General features: G+C 40.8%; 1 protein-coding gene across 1 annotated transcript in view; it reads right to left on the reverse strand.

Annotated features, from left to right (window-relative positions):
- The window catches only part of LOC118792376 (1-phosphatidylinositol 4,5-bisphosphate phosphodiesterase beta-1-like), a 57,561-nt gene extending 41,825 nt beyond the window's left edge, over positions 1 to 15,736 (reverse strand). Inside the window, exons 1-2 of the mRNA XM_036550213.1 lie at positions 15,376 to 15,736; positions 11,304 to 11,381 (exon numbers count right to left, since the gene is read on the reverse strand). Coding sequence (XP_036406106.1) covers positions 11,304 to 11,381; positions 15,376 to 15,474 — 177 coding nt within the window. The 5' untranslated portion in view covers positions 15,475 to 15,736. The remainder of the gene's footprint in view (positions 1 to 11,303; positions 11,382 to 15,375) is intronic.
- Positions 15,737 to 17,684: the final 1,948 nt, after the last annotated feature.

Below are 17,684 nucleotides of genomic sequence, written 5' to 3' on the forward strand. Positions count from 1 at the left end.
CTGGCTGTATGGCAGTCCTGCCAGAGGAGTTGAAAGGCCTCCTTTTTAAAAGAGCACAGACTGTAAACATGCAGTAAAAGTGAGGAAATTGTTGGTAGTAATACAGATGTTTGACACAAAGGATCCACAGAGGCCCTTTCACAACAGCAATTTCCTATTGCTCTTATCAACTCTCACTGCTTTATTTAAACCAATGTGTCATATATCTAAATTCTCATTTTGATAAACTTCAGCTTAGTTTTGGCTTGGTATTCTTGCATGATATGCAGGTGAATAATCAAATAGTGACTGACTGAATTATCATGCATTTTCCTTTCATTGTCAATAATTATATTAAATAATTGCATTACATTACATTACATTAAATGGTCACCCATTTAATATTTGGAATTGGTTTGTATAAGCAATGTGAATGACATTCTCTGCAGAAGCAATATATTTGTATATAAAATTGGTTTGTGTTTCAATACGAAGAAGTTACAGGACTTTTATGATTATTTTTCATTTTGGTGGTTCAACTAGTATACAAAGGACTCTGGTGGCACCTAAATCCTCAAGATTCATTCATAACTCATCTACTTCCTTAAAATATATTTTTTTAACAATTCAAACCAATAAGCTGTCAAGCACACTAAACCAGCACATATTTATTTTTGATCGGCCTTCACTATTTTTATGTTTCTTTGTGTGCACTCCACAAAGGCTCATTAACTCAGTATTGATCTTTTCACAAAAATCCCATCAACTCAGATGTGTGATTAATAAAAAGGTCTGATAATAATGACAAGCTTAGGTAATGACACAACGGTAAAGTCAATAGCAATCAAAGCAAACTTCCCCCCTTTCCATCAGTGCAACAGAATATGAGAGTAGTACCAAAAAAAAAAAAAAGATTCCTTTAACAAATGGTATAACATCCGGACATTCATCTAACATACCTGGCAAAAAAAAAAAAAAATTTACACCATAAACAAAACTGTAAATGAAGCTGGCTCAGTCCTCAACCTCCCAGCGAAATAAAAATGGGCATATATCTTTCCCCCCACCGCGCTGGCAAACAGCCGCGGTGCTCTCAATAAAAGTGCAGAGGGCTGCGACTTGGCACACTCCACACTGCAGTTTCTGTAGATGGCTGAGGATTTACACATTTGTGCACTCCAATAATGCTGACCGAGGAGCTAAAGCCCTTCTCAGCACAAAGGGAACGGCTTCATAGGCTGGCTGAGGGCGTTAAAGGCAAGGAGGGGGGGACGACACTGCACCATTTCTGAGAACACCGCACATATGACGAAAAAAAAAAAGCCGGAACGGTATAAATGCAAATAACAAGTGGGAAATTAAAGGTCAAATTAAAATTGGATCTTAATGTATCAACAAATGCCATCGGCATTGTTATTGTTTGTTTGCTTAGCAGAGACCTTTATACGGAGGGAAATTACGTCAGCTCACATTTTGTATGTTATCCATTACATTTACATTTTACATTTATTCATTTAGCAGACACTTTTATCCAAAGCAACTTACAGGTGAGGTAGAGTACAACATAGCCGTATGAGGAGTCAACATTATTAGAAGCACTGCATAACCAAGTTTCCAACAGTTGACCGATAGTTGGCCAGGCAAGGTACATGCTAGCTAGTTACCTAGTGCATGAAACCATAGATTAGAATTTTTTTGAGGAAAACAATGCTTAAAACATAAAGTATTTCTTTAGGTGGTAGTGTTCCAGGTATTCAGGTGAGTGCGGAAGAGCTGTGTTTTCAGAGGTTTCTTGAAGATAGTGAGGGACTCAGCAGATCGGATGTGCAAGAAAGTTCTGGATGGTGATTTTGTGCCATGATGTGACAGGACCACCAGACACCATTCGGTAGCAGAGCATAGTCGTCGGGGGGGGGGACACATAGGTTTGTAGTACTGAGAATATATCCAGGCACACTTTTCACTTAAGCAAATCAATTCAAGTACCTTACTTATGGATACAACAGCAGTGTCCCAGCCAGGATGGTAAAGATGAGGTCAGCATATTTCCTACAGTACGTGATGGAGTCCATATCTGTACACTGATAGACGCTACAGGCCACTCCATCAGTCACCAGCCACATGTCACACTCGCATTTATCAATGCAAAGGAAATGGCCACGGTTAATCCACTGTGCGCCCTGGCATGGCACCTGCTCAGGTGAGCGGGTCTTCCATCCACCCACATCGTGTAAACACACTTCACTCAGTCCGTCAGCTCTCTCAGGAGGCGGGACCAGCAACGGAAGACTACAAGGCAGTTCAGGTTTGAAGGAGAACTACAGTGAAAATATCTCAATTTGACAATTTACAATAAATACGGTAAGTACTTGCAATATATATGACTGATCATTCTAGAATTTCTGTGCAATTTCCTGGAATTACCACCATGCAAAGGCACAACCTGATGTGTTTAGGAGACGCTTTTCGACATAATTCTCGGTGTCTTTCAGTGATCTGGGAGCTGTTGATAGAAAAGCAGCTGTTTTATGACAGGGCTTTGCATTGTCATACAGCCTTCCTGTGTCATCACCTGAAGGATTATTGGGTTCTAGGCTTACAGGGCACAAGTTGTTTGTACATATTATAAATTTCACTAATATACACATTTTAAAGTTTTGCTTCAGCTACCAAAACATGCAAAGAAAAAACGAAGCACAGATCAGGACACAGAAAAAGAAAAAGATCCAGAAGGAGAGCGAGACCGGAGCACTCCACCTGGGAACCAGGTGTTCTGATGCAGCACGCGGTTTACTCACGGCACTGACAGACACTGATTTACTTCTGACACTGACAGACTGCTCCCGTGTGCGGGAGTCAGAGTGCTTCTCCCATGCAGTCAGCTTTCTGGTCCGCTTCCCGAAATCGATTCCGGAGGTGACAAATTGGTACGATTTCCTTTCAGAGCAGGAAATCCAACTACGCCAAAATTCAGGTGCAGGCAACGTGATACATGGCCTCAACCTTAAGGGGTTGGGCAGACCACAATGACAGCTATAAAAATGACTTCGATAACAACAGTTGTTGCTGGCATCACTTTCAGAGCAATTTTTATATAGTGTTCTAATGATAAAGCATCTAACCAATCAGATATAAAAAATAACCATGATGCAGAGGTGGTGACAGAGATGGAGCACTCGAATTAAATGACTGTTTGAAAGAGGAAATGTCCACTTGTAAAACTGCTGGTAAACGGTCACCATCATTGTGGTTCTCTGTTGAGTGTGGCTGATACAATAACCCCTTTGTTATGATGGTGAATGCATACACACAGTGAGGTGGCAGATCACTGTGTGTATTTGGCCAGGGCAGTCTGGCTTTCTGTCTTTCTGTGACAGACAATATATTGTATTTATGTCCATGTCGAGCAAAAACTAAAAAAAAGAAAAAAAAAAAAATCTGTTGGTTGTCTAATTGCATTATAACAGCCTGTGTTCCCTTTTTGCAGTGTGCAGGCTCAGCAGTCAGATATCCTCTGATATTTATCCCAGCAAGCTGATTTTGCTGGTTCTGCGAGCACAGTCTTAGCAAAGGCCAAGGTATGGAAAATGTCCAACTGCAAGGTTTTTGGCAAAGAAGAAGAACGAGAAGCAACATTCTATTCAAGGGAAATCAATGACACACACCTTAATTTCATGCTTGTGGCGCCCATGAAAAGTGCAGGTGAAAGGAACGCACGGGCTGATTTTAAACGCGGTGTTATGTGGCTACTGACGAAGGAGACCATTAAACAGGTGAAATACACACTTAACCACATCAGTGAACTATGACCAAACCTTAATGCTCCAGTGAGAATTCACTGCGCTAAGATAATGCTCTGAGATGAAAAGGTGAGGAGCCCATAGATTAAATTACATAATTTATTGGATTACAGGACACTCTTATCCCGGGCTGCTTGGTGTGTATTTCACCCCCGCAACCCCCTCCACCTCAGTCCCCATCCCCTTTAGCTAAAGTTAATGAATAATTACCAGCCTCGTTTGAATAACCACTCAGGACTTGTAATCATGGTAATTACATTATCATTTATTTTCTTGGAAGGCAGCCTTATCCAGGGCACTTTGGACAGTTTACATTTTTACATCTTATCCATTTACAGAGCTGGATATTTACTGCTTAGTCAATTTAGTTCAGGATCAATGACTTGTTTCAGTACAACTGCAGTGCCTCGACCTTGATTTGAACCTGAAACCTGCTTGTTACAGTAAAGACTAATTCCTTAACCAGAATCCACACTGTCTTCTCAAGTAAAAGAACACCAAGGTGATTTAAGAAATACAGATCCTTCTAGGTTGTGCAGTGTCACCATCCACATTTTGAATCGCGTCTATGGTTAAAACAAACTCTCAACATTTGCAATCAGGCCATTGATAATATCAGCCAATTTGCTACAAAAATATTAGACCAGAGCCCTGGATGGTGTGAAATTACATCTCTCACTCGTAGCAGCACATACCCAGTTCTGTCAAGGACAAAAAAGGAGAAATGTCCCAATATTTTGCACCCTGTTTTTAATAAGAATGATAATAGTTCTCAGACATCAGAGAGCAGTAAGAAAAGAAAGATTAATTCTGAGGCTTTAGGCAAATCTACAAAAGCGAACGAGTGAGCGCCTCTGCATGTGCATTCCTAGAGAAAATTAAGAGTGAAAATCATGAATAAAGAAATACCAATGGCTAATTCAAAGCCAAAAACTCATTCAAGGGCTTTGACGCAAAGAGCAAAAGTGTAGGGATATCCTTAGTGTTTATCATTCTTTGACTAAGAGCAGCATCTTCACCCGGTTTATGGCTTCATTACTCTTTTCACGGAACTGATTACAGACTTCCTAAACGCATATCCGCTTGACTTATCCTGACTGTATTTACAGAAGCACTGCATACGAATGTTCAGGGGGAACCAATGGCGACGCATCGTCCGCCACACCCAATCGCGGGACTGGAAGTCCCCGGCAGGGACCCTCATTGTTCCCTCCCCACAGCATGGTCTGAGGCCGCGGTGTGTAACACGATCCCCCCCCCCCCCCCGCCCTGAGAGACGAGACGCCTCCGAACAGCGCAGCTTGCCGGTGGAATCCGCGGAATGCTGCTCCTCAGGCACAGTGTCGCTCGCTTCACAACAGAGCGTGACTCCAGCGAAGACAATCTGGCCGTGTTTTTTTTTTTTTCCCGCTCTGATATTTACTCATATAAGGGAGCCTCAGCCTGGCCTCTGCTCCTGTGGGCTGAAGCTGCCGCGCCTGGCCCGCCGCGCGCGCGCCGTTTGGCGATGTCACGCAATGAGGCTCATCTTTCGCAATGACCTCCGCTTCCTGTGCTGTCATTTTACGGCAGCTCTAATGATGAGTGGAGGGCAGCCGGCCCCCGGTTCAGTCTCTCCCAGGTTCACTCTCTGAAGTCTCCAGCTGAGTGCGCCAAACACATTCCAGGTGACAAACATAGCCATTGGCACTGCCAGCTGGAAGCACAAGCGCGCAAACAAACCCACACACACACACACACACACACACACACACACACACACAAGCACGCACACACATGCACTCACACACACAAGCATGCGCACACACACAAACGTACAAATATGAATGCCTGCCACATGTGAACTCTGATACACGGATAGACATGTACACACAAATATCCACATCCGCACATACCCACAGCTCTTGCTGGACAGCAGTGTGAGGAAGGGGTGACGCTTCAGGACCGGGAACAAAATCCCAAACCAAATCTCATAAACCCAATTTACTTATGAGCTCAGCATCTGAATAATAACGACGGTCTTGCGTGCTTCCTTTGTGATTGTCTCACTTCAGAAATTTCAGCATGCAGTCAGCACTCATATCCCACAGCCATGCCAAAGCAATGCTAAATCCTTCAGAATTGTCCTACATATAATTAATGAGACTGCAGTGCTGGCATTTTATTACAGTGCCTACAAATGCTGCAGTCATGCATCCTCTATATATTAACACCCTCCTCTTCACATAAATAAGTGTTTGGTTTGACAGATAAAGCATTTCAAATCCTACCTTCTAAGGACATTAACATGATGTGTGCTTGGTACTGTATGTTCAACTGAGAACTTTCCCCGGAGAAAGGTTCTGCTTTCTCATTGGCCTCTTCAGAAGATGTTATTCATATTGAGTTCCAATCAGATGCGCACGATAACAAGTATCATTATTAGTTCTGATTATGACCTCCACACACAAGTGTTTTATTTCCAAGTGTATTCTGAGTGTGCCTGTTTTTCCTGGGTGTTTAACGGTCTTGTTTAGTTCCTTAAACTGCAGCTGCCCTTTAATTCAATAGGCTTAAAAAGAACAGTTCATCTCTCCTTTCTTGTAAGAAAAGATGAACAGGATTTTTAATAGTTTCAGGATAAGAAGACCTTGTTGTGCCACAGACTGAATGACTGTAAAACATCAAGGAGAATAACAGGAAAGCGTAATCACTCAGTGAACGGCACTGCTTTTCAGCACACTCCCTTCCATTTCACAAATCCATTTCCCTTCACACCCTCACGATCTCTTTTCATTCGACACCGCCACAATTTGAACGTACGGAGGATTTGTTCCAAAATTAAAAAGAAAATGCAAATGAAAGAAAATGTAAATGATAATGATAAAAAAAGAGCAAATACAAACGGGAACGTTGAAATGATGAGAAAAAAAATTAAAAGGAGACCAGAAAAATGCTAATGAGAAAAAGATAAACGTTATTTACATTTATTTGTCCCGTTTTGTGTTTTCTTTTTTTCTCGGCGGAATTTTGTAATTTCCTTTTATTTTTCGCGTTTGTATTGACTTTCTCTCACTTCATTTTCATTTGTACATTTACATACTCTCTCTTGGCAATACCCTGTTCTTCATGTCTATATATATATATATAAATAGCTAGACGCTACTTGCCCAGGGGGTTGTTAGACTCATTTCCATGCTCCTCCCTGACTGGTCCCTATCAGGTCATCTGTTTGTCTTTACTCAAGTTCCCTTCTGTACTTTCCCCTCACACAAAGCTGAATAGTCATATTCTTCTTTTATTCTGCGGCACAAATGGGGCGTTAACAATATGAATGAGGTAAATATATAAAAAGTAAATAATTATAGTGAAACCAAAAAAAAAAAAAAAAAAATCAACGGTTCATTGTATTCCATCACATTATTCACCAAATCTATTCATTCAGAAAAATCATTTGCAATAATTCACACAGTTTGAAATCAGCTCACGATTATTAGAAAAAGCTATACAGCCGTTCACACTTCCAAGTTAATATACATTGTTTACCAACTCAGAGGTCTATACTGGAAAAACCTTGGTATTATACTGCCTTCACTCCAGTCAACAGAAATTAAGATTTTTCTCAATGGGTTATACATAATCTCCTTTAATTCTTGAAGTACTAAGTACTGGATCTATACTGCCAGGACCTGCTGATTTATTTGTCTTGAGTTTGTAAGTTCCCAGTACTATGAAGTCCCTCATTTCAATATTATCTAATACTTCCTGGGTATAACTGTAGGCAAATATGGAAAACCCCTCGCCATCAGGGTTCTCAGCAAAGTAACTGCTGAGCGTATCTGCAATATCTGATTGTTAAAAAGCAAACCCTTTGTTTAGATTTGATACACCTTACCCCTTCTGTCTTTCCCTCTTCTACTACAATACTAAAATGGCTTATGACATTTTTGTGATTGTTACCAACTTCTGTCCCAAAGAGTTTTTTGAATACTCTTATTTCTTTTTAACATTATTTTTAGCATTATTATTGTATGTTTTGCAATACATCTGTATTTTCTTTCTAAATTAAACTCCCCCGCAAGGATATATTTATCACTTCCTCAACTTATTTGTCATTAATTTTGGAATAAATTTCTACAGCATGTTGAGAATATTTTTTTTAATACTGCACTTATTCTCATTTACAGTCGAGAAATTGCACACGGTCGATGTAGCATAAATTTTCTAGCATCTTATTAAAATTGGCTTGGCTCAAATTAAAAATCCTACAATTAGAGAAGGTGGCTTTAACATACCAACATATATCAAATGTGACTTATGCTGTGTTCACTTGAACCCAGCAGCTCAAATTTAAAATCCTGTGTCCTGATTCTGCACCACAAATTCTACAAATTATTACAAAAAAGGTCTACCTGAATTTGCCACTAGTATGGGGAGGTTGCATATCACACTAAAATCAACCACACAGAACATCCAAGACTTTCTGCTCAAAGTTTCCAAGGCATGACACATTTCCCCAATGTACCCAGGAGAAATGACCCCTTACAAACGTCTCTCCTTCCTGACATGCTTCCTTGATATTGTCATATGCCATTGTGTTAAGGACATAGTCTGATCCCATGGGGATGATAAGTTATTCCTACACTAAGGAACATCATGTCCCTTCATTAATTTAGCTCAAATACCTTTGGATTTACTATGTCGATTTTTTACACATTCAGTTTATACTAAAGCCCTAAAGCTCATCATGCCTACTCTCAAGAGTCACGGTCCAGGTCATCTTTCTGCAATGGATGGACATAGTTGGACAATGACAGTTTCCAGAGAAACTGGCCCCTATCTTATTAGATAACTCTCCTTGGAGTTGTCTGGGGTACAACCAAGACATAGACATCAAGTCTACAGTGAAAACATTAGTTATCTAGATAGTTAGCCGCTAGCCGACTAAATTTGAATCACTCCTGTCAGCAAAGGAAAACAATAATACACACACCAGGCAAGAGCTAGAAGGGGTACATCAACCCATACTAAGGCGGCTTTGTTGATTTTCAGCATCTTGACACGTCAGTATTTTCTCACTGACTCTATCTCATCAGGATGGTAAAACACAATTTTTAGTCATATTTAGCCAGGGGTTAAACAGTACTGACTTTATGTGATGTCAGGCATTCTCCATGATGCTGATACTAAAGGTTAGCAAAACAATCTGTTTAAGTTGTCTAACTAGCAGGTAAGTACAAAATATAGTGTCTCCAGTAAAATTTAGATTTTAGATCTAAATTTAGATTTCTCTCAGTAATATAGCAAGCTCATTTTATTACTTATTAAAAAATAAGGGGTCTTCTGTGAGGATTCCTATCACAGCAGAGGCAAGCCAAAATATACACATTTATAAAACTGTGGTGGTATTCTACAGAAACTGCTAAATCATGACAGATTGATTTTTGTGAACATCTTCCATGTGCTGCCTTTTGTCCACAAAGAGGACATCCCAAATGATCAGTGATCTTCACTGACAGTTGCCTGTCCATACAGAATAGAAGGAAGGATCGGGCATCTAACCTTATCTGGCAAAGTAGCTTGCTGGCGCAATAGCTGAATGTACGCAATACAGGATCCGCCACAGACATAATGACATTCCTTTATGAATAAAACATGACTATAATTCGATGTTGTCGTAATGTATCACCGATGTAGTCAAATCTGCCTAATTCCTTGCAAAAATTGATCAAATCGCATATTAGAACAGAATGGAAAACATTTACAGAGAATGACCCAAAGGCATGAACACTGAAAAAGCCCTTTACAAACCATTTGTGGCTGATGTGCAATACAACGGAGCACACGCCCAAAATACAGTATCTCAGAACTCTCACCAAGGTCAGGATTGGTTAAGGCTTGTGCGTCTCATCAATCTTACCCACGCGTGGCGTGACAGACTGAGAGATGTAGACCTGAGGCAGAAACACGGGGCCGGTGATTGAGCATGACGAGGCTCTCTGGTCCTGGTGCCGTCCGAACATGATCTCCACGGCGACAGAGCCGCCGCGCTGTCAACACCATTTTCCCCTCAGATGCTGCGCTTCTGAGCCCTCTGTATTTGTAACCGTCTGTGAGGTGAGACAAGGACAGCGGGACCAGCGGACAAAAACCCCAGCAGTCCACCGTGAAGATCCCACACTGGTGATCATAATCCACTAAACCCCCACAGGGACGAGACTCAGACAAATCCCTGTTTTATACCGGCCATGCCGTTTCGGAAAACTGTCACTGACATCACTGACGGACACTGCAGCAGACCAGACAGAGGCTGGTCAAACAAGGAGCCAAGCTTGTGCACAATTCCTTTGAACATGACAGTCCATTATAGTGCAGCATACGCCCTCATTTCCTTTAAGAGATGATATCACATAATCTATTTAGAGACAAAAAAAAGATGCATATAATCTATTTAGGGAGAGGGAAACAGAAACTCAAATGAGATGGAATTCAGATGTCATAATTCCCAATTCATACTCAGTTGAAACGGTAAAGAGCATGGAGAGAGAGCGCTACTATGGGTACTTTGTTTCCCGTCTTGTAAAACAAGGCACTTTTGACGGAGACGACCAAAACAAAGATCATTAACTCATCGACAGAGTGACGTTTCGTTAGATCATCTTTTCGGCCCAGCAGACAGCGAATGCTGGCAAAGAAACGTGCAGATCTCACTGTTGAGGAATGCAAACCGCTAAGTGCGTTAAAGACTGTTCAAAGAGACATGGCACCGCTGTCTGTTTATCCAAACAAATCCTGTGAACACAGACACTGACCGAAGGTTTAGACAGGATCTGGTCTCTGTCAGCCCCTTACATCTGAAATGACTGCGGTTTCACGTCACGTCTTCTGCAGTGCATGATGACCTTCCATTTTTAGATCTCCGAAAGCTGGAAGCAAACAATCAACTTCCGTTGCGTGCTCTGATGAAAATCAATGACTGAAAAGTTTGTAGCTTATTAGAGTGGAGGACAGAATTTCAGTTTGCTGAAGTCATCTTTTCTCTACTTAAAATTGCTGTGTATTTCCAATGCAACTGAGTGGTGTGAGGTGTCAAAATACACCAATTCCGAGTGATGATCTGTTTCTTGTCATAACACTACGTGTACAGTGATGTAACTGGATTATACGGTATTAAAGCACACAATGTATCCTTTTAACGTAGTCTGTTCCAGTATCATGTTAGATCTGCCACCATTAGTATTAGCTGATCTCTAAATCAATGCTGGTGAATTTTCTGTTGACTTACCACCACCTCTGCAATGGCCGAGAAACTGGAAATCTTTTCCATAAATATAAAACTGTTCATTGTTGCCTGAAAATATTCTTTTTTTCCACCCTTAACTTTTTAAATGTTCAGACCTCTATTGTGTTCATCTCGTTTATGTGAATCACGCTGTCACACACTGTTTTTATCAGTCACACCTCATTCATATCTCTTCAGTACAGGAAGCGGAGGAGTTGCATGTTGTTCTGATCTGCCCAGTAAAGGAAGCAGTTCGGTCTTACCTTGTTTTGATCCGTCCAATACAGGAAGTAGCCCTGTGGGTCCACACGCAAGGTCACAGGGGTCACAGCTGTTGAATCCTGGTGGCAGAGAGAGGGTACTTCCTGTTAAATCCAGCGTCTGCCTGCATGTGCACAAAGGCCTCTATGACACTCCCTCAGAAAGACATCAGGAGTCGTTTTGGCTTGCGATTTTGGCTTTTTGTTGGATCCGAGCATGCTCTTATATAAGCCTCGCCCTGACATTAAAAAACCATCCATATCTTTTCATCACTGATTTCGTTTTGTTGAAACGATGCAATGTTTTGTATTTGCTCTGCCAACATGTGAACATATACATTTTCTTCCACTGAGACAAAACCATGGTTGGAATATGTGACATTTTACTCACATTTAAACATTTTTTTAAAAATTACAATCATTTTACAATGCTTTTATTAATTGTGTTCATGTTCACCATGTCAAGGTTTTAACATTGATTCATGCTTTGCATGCAATGTGTTGTTTCTCTGTAGTCTTCACTCTGGCCCTGAATAATTTCACACTAGGGACTACATGTCCCTTTTTTCACATGGATCTGCTATTGATTTTGTTCTATTTTGGATCTTCCAATCTACAGCAACACAGCATTGTAATGCTGGACCAGGGGACATGCCTTAGTTAATGTAAAGGAGGGGAAAAGGAAGAGGTGCAAAGTGTGTTGCTGTGGTTGCCATGGTAACATATTGTCAGGGTAATTGTTATTCATGAATAAGCTCTAAATTTTCTACATTTTAAATGAAGATTACAAGAAAGTCATCAGAGGTTCTGATCCCTTACCAAAGACTGTCAGAGTTGCTGACAGACAGGTCCTTGGCTTCCTTTTGCTAGGACATGCCACCAAAAATTAAAGTTTTCAAATTCAGCTGTAAAAAGTAGCCCAGAACCATTCTAGGGCTGAATGCATACAAAGCCCTATACTATTTCACGTCTGATCACACACAAAGTCCTAAATCATTTTAGGTCTGATTACACACAAAGCCCTAATCAATTTCAGGTCAGAACACACACAAAGCCCTGCACCATTTCAGGACTGATCGCACACAAACCCCTAAACCATTTCAGGTCTGATCACACACAAACCTCTAAACCATTTCAAGTCTTAACACATACAAAAGACAGGAATGGGATGGCAAGGGGCATCTGTGACATATAGGTTCCAGCAGACAAGCCATGGGGATGAGAATCTGCCATGTGTGACGTGGCTATATATCGGTGCAGATACAATCAATATGATTTTCACGTCCGCCCAGGTCAGAGGCTGGTGAGCTGCTCTTGTATACAGTGCCTGGTCAGTTGCCATGGCCACTTCAGCAGGGATACTGGCTCATCTCTCCTGAAGCTAGCCATCTTTTTGTAGAGAAATGTTGTGGAGCCTTTGTTGCCCTGAACTTCCGCAGTCCGTTTCAGAATCCCAAAGAACAAAAACTGGAACAGTCATAGCCATCTGTATGCATCATGCATCAGTCAGCATCAAGCCATCCTGTAACATGTCTTCTCAGTCTACTATTTATTTGCTTGGTGCTAATCCTTATTCAAGGCATCTTGCTTTGCTTGCATTTTATATATGATCTATTTCTACAGCTGAATACTCACTGGGGTCATTCAGGGTAAGTACTTTACTCGTGGGCACAACAGCAGTGTCCTATCCAAGATCCCAATCTGAAACTTTACAGGGACAAACTCGTTTCCCTTGACTACTGTGCCAGACCCATTTGAATTTGAAAGCCCCGGGCGAAAATGTCAAAAGAATGGGCTCCGCAGCAAGCACAGAAACTCAGGAAAACACTGACGACTGTTAAACCTGGCCAGAGTCCAGCCCATATCTGCCTCCACCGACATGCATGAAAGAACACAGACCCAGGGAGGGAAATGGAACAAGAACTAAACTTCTGACAGCAGTGAAACGTCTTGACAGCACAGCCTGTAGAAAACACAGAGTGAAACCTCCAAAACAGGATTGGGAGTTGAGTGCAGTGAAAAGGCTGACTGAGAGCACTAAACTAAATTGTTTTATACACACGCTAGATGTACGCTATGATGAAATCATACGCACTTGCTTTGAATCCAGCGGTCAGGTCTTTCAAACCCTTTAAACCGGAAAACTGTTAACTTGGATGAACAAAAACATTTAAACATCAGCCTCATAAAGCCCACCTTATTGTTTCTTTCTTTGTCCAGGAAACAAAGCAACACCCATCATACATTTTTAGGATGTTTGTAGGTACATAAGAATGGCTGGTTGTTCTCATGGCAACTGTATGTGCATTTCCTCTACAGGACATTAGCTACCAGTAGCATATTTTGGTCCATTTCACAAATAAATATCTCGCATTCATATTAACAATAATGCAATTTGCATTTAATTTATAAATGGAAGCAGTACTACTTGGCACTGTTGCTGTAACCATATTCTTTTCAACAAAGTATTTAGATATTGGGTTGTGTAGAACAGACAGTGATGTAGCTTATGTAATTCTACTTATTTGTTTATATCAGGGCCTGGAGCTACAACATTGTAAATGGTGTCAAATGCAGTGAAAAGCTGTGTGTGCACATACATTAACTTTAGAGGGACACACTCACTCAAGATACAGACTTAACAGATTATAATATCAAAAGCAGCCTTCTCAATTTACAGTCGATGAATGCCACAATTTGAGAATGTAGGGCTGAGATTGAACAACGGTAAGGAGGTTCAACGGTAACGGAGGAATAATGAAGGCGGGTCAGCTGTATTACTAATTATCTACAATAAAAACAAGCACAAAAGATGCCAAGTAAAGGCTTTCGATAACAGCTTCCCTCTTTTAGAGTTTTTTTTTTTTTTTTTACACGTCGTCCCTCTATAAACCAAACTGTTTATAGGTGAATCTCTTTTCTTCAGACCCTCTACACCTGGGGATCGCGAATTTGTGACTCTGCCAAGAGGGTGACTAGGCAGCACTATTTGGTGTCACAACAACCTAGAGTACAGGTGGCAAAAGTACATTTTCTCTCCAAAAACAAAGCGTGATTCTGCTGTATCCCTGACTAGAGGGACACCGAATCTGTCCAGCTCCAACAGTGATGCCAGGCTCCTACAAACACTAACCAAAAACAGCCATGGTTGTAAAGATTGTAGCTGCATGTTCCTTGTAGCAAGTCTTCTCTTTGAAGTCGGATTTCGACAACGAATAAACACTTGCAGGAGACAGTACGGCACTGGCACTGGCACTGGCAAAACTGCGTTTGAGCTTTAATCATTATTTATAACATGAGAAGATATCGGTAAAACCATTCGTAAAAGCATTACCGTGTTAACTTTCAAAAGTAACATGAAGCGTTTCTAAAATGACGAAGAAGAGGTAGTCAAAAATCAATCTACACGAATACTAAGTAAAAGTCCTCTATTTAAATTTCCCATGAGGCAACGTCCTGTCTGAGCGATGCCTGGTACCGCCATCAGATCAGCTGTGCAGGCAACAATATAAAAAGTGGATGTCACCCATAATCCAACTGTATCTGTATTCAACCCCTTCACCGTATTTATTATTGACAGTCGCAGGCATTACTTGCGGTAAAATCAATTCACTCTTTCATTACGCAGACTCATGGTTAAGGTAATATCCCGTGTATTAACCTTTTATTAAAGAAGTCCACAGCTGATCGAATTATAACTGAAAACATCGATTTAGGCGTAGAATAAAAACGAAACCCGTTTTGTAAATCTGCAGTACACTTAAACACTTTAAACATCTAACGATTTTGGCCCATTCTCTCGATGACAAACGTTACATCTTGTCTGGCAACATATGAGACCCTTTCACGTGTATATATGCATGGATATAATGAATATCCAAACTGAGTACAAACCAAGACTTTACTGAAGACTGGCTCAGATTGCTGTATTTTAATTTCTTTCACTGGCGACTTTCTACGGTAACAATTCTGCTGCAACATTTGTTTCGCCAACTAGCAGTTAGAGTGGGCTATAAAATCAAACAAACAAACATAAAAATAATAACAGACAACGTATATTGACATTCATACTTACATCATCCCATTTCATGAATTTGTTGCCTTTCCTCAGACTCTCTGAAACAGAGACGGGTTTGAGCTGCAGTGCATGAACTCCAGGCTGTGCCCCAGCCATTTACGCCTGTACTCTTCTCAGCCGACAGCAGAACAAATTCTATTTTCTTTTTCTTTTATTCAAAGACCAGATGAAGCTTGTTGTCGTTTTTGTTGAACGCAGTGACGGGGCGAAAGGCAGCCACTTTATCTTGCTAACGTTTCATCCCGAGACGTTGGTTAACTGTTTCTGCTTTGAAGATCCCGAACCAAAGCCAGATAAAGCTGGGAGCGAAAGGCAAGCTTTGCGGCGCAGTATCGATGGGTGAAACAGGGGAAGAATAGAGAGCGAGTCTCCGCACTGACTCATTCGCGGCGCTCAGCTATAAGAGCGACCGGCTTTACTAGGATTCAGCGCCTCCCCGTGTTTAACGCAATATACAGACACTCCGCATTGTTATGAAATGTCAGTCAACAACCAATTTCAATACAGAGCAGGTCCAGCGGTAAATCTAGATATTCAATATTCAGAAGCCGTTTTTCGCGGTATGTTTTAGTTGCACCAGAATGTAGATATTAAGGTACAGATATATGTTTACACTGTGGTCAGGGCATGGATGTCTTTCAGTTCGTTGGTTTATAGAATTAGTGATTTGCAGTAATGCAACAAAGACTACAATATATACACGCTAGTGGTCTTACAACAGTGAGATTGAGCGCTATTCAACAATCCCTGTGAAGAATATAGGAAACTTTTCGATCTTGACTTGTTTTTGTTTTATCTCGGTTGTCAGTGGGTGTAAAATGATCATATATGATAGTGTGGGCACAGTTAAGAGTCTAGACCCTAGGTCAGTAGTCATACAGAGAGGAGCATTTGATTAAAAAAAAAAAAAAAGCTAAACCTTAATAAAAAGCAAAACCGCATCATTCAATTCCTCAAAAACGTTTATGTACACTGTATCTAATGAGGAACCGTATGTTACATAAATATATGCAAAAGTCATTACCACAGATGAAAATTATTACCACACTTGACCTATAGGCAAAACCCCTGGTTATTTCTGCATGAAAAATGATTTTGAGGTTGCAGTTTGTAAAGAATTACTACATGGGTCTGAGAACTGCTTGTTCAGTGGCCACATTTGAAATTAAACACCCCCATCCCCCACCCCCCCACCATACATTCACTTACCCAGTGTCATCTTGCAGAGTAATTTGCATTTTACACGGTTCACAATTTACATACCATACAGCAAGATGTTAATTGAGGTTATGCAGTTACTCAATGCTTTGCTTAAAGGTACAACAGCAGCCACCTCCTGGGAATCAGACCATTACAGCTTTCACGTTACAAAATCATACCTCCCACTGGAGACTTCCAGGCATCTAATGAGATAAGTATTATACTTTTTCATCTCTATTTTTTCCCCCACAATAATCCACAGCCTGACACATGAGGACAGGTTTAGACTCTTAGCAAAATGAGTTGAGAAAATGACCTCATGATCAATAAAAGAACCCCAAAGAGCCAGGGAGCTGAAGGTAGGCTGTATTAACCACCACTTGATGGCTCAATCCATTCATATTTTGCCTCCTGTCCAAATGCTGGTGGTACTCATTTGATCTCGTATGACTCCTCAGGCCTGCCAAATGCAAGATACAGAACAGATTTTACTTTTCCCTTCAGTCCATTGCTGTAATTTACCAAGATGTTTTGTCAGTGACTTACATAGATTTTTTTTTAGCTGTCATTGCGCAAGTTTTGTGGATGAAAAAAGCAAAATTATGCCTCAGTGATGGAAATTCACCATCCTGGGGGACCTGTGAGAAGGAAGCATTAGGATCCAGCATTCTGATGAGGAAAACCCAGTGTTCAAGTATTCACCTGACTGACCAAATGTTGCTTTCCAGATGAATTTTTCAAGGTCCTTCAGCTACATTTCTGCTTAAGCTTGTGTCTTTCCATGCAAAAATAAGGTTAGATTATATGACAATCACAACGCTATAGGACAAGAGGCTTGTTGCTCAAATTCAAAGTCCTTAGCGGTACATACTCTCCCCATTGGTAGTCTAAACTCGTATAAGAGTAGAACCTCCAACAGATGACCAGTCATTATCTGGCCAGAAAATTTACCCAATCTGGTTTGCGATTTCTACTTATTACACAGAGATCATTTCCATTCGGCTTACATTATGATAAAGGCTCATTTTAGGCAAAGGAAAGGATATTAGTGCAGAGTGGTTGCCATTAATTTATGCAGAGCAATACTGAAACAAAAGAATGGCCAC

The sequence above is a fragment of the Megalops cyprinoides genome, chromosome 17 (assembly GCF_013368585.1).
Source record: "Megalops cyprinoides isolate fMegCyp1 chromosome 17, fMegCyp1.pri, whole genome shotgun sequence".
Classification (NCBI taxonomy): domain Eukaryota; kingdom Metazoa; phylum Chordata; class Actinopteri; order Elopiformes; family Megalopidae; genus Megalops; species Megalops cyprinoides.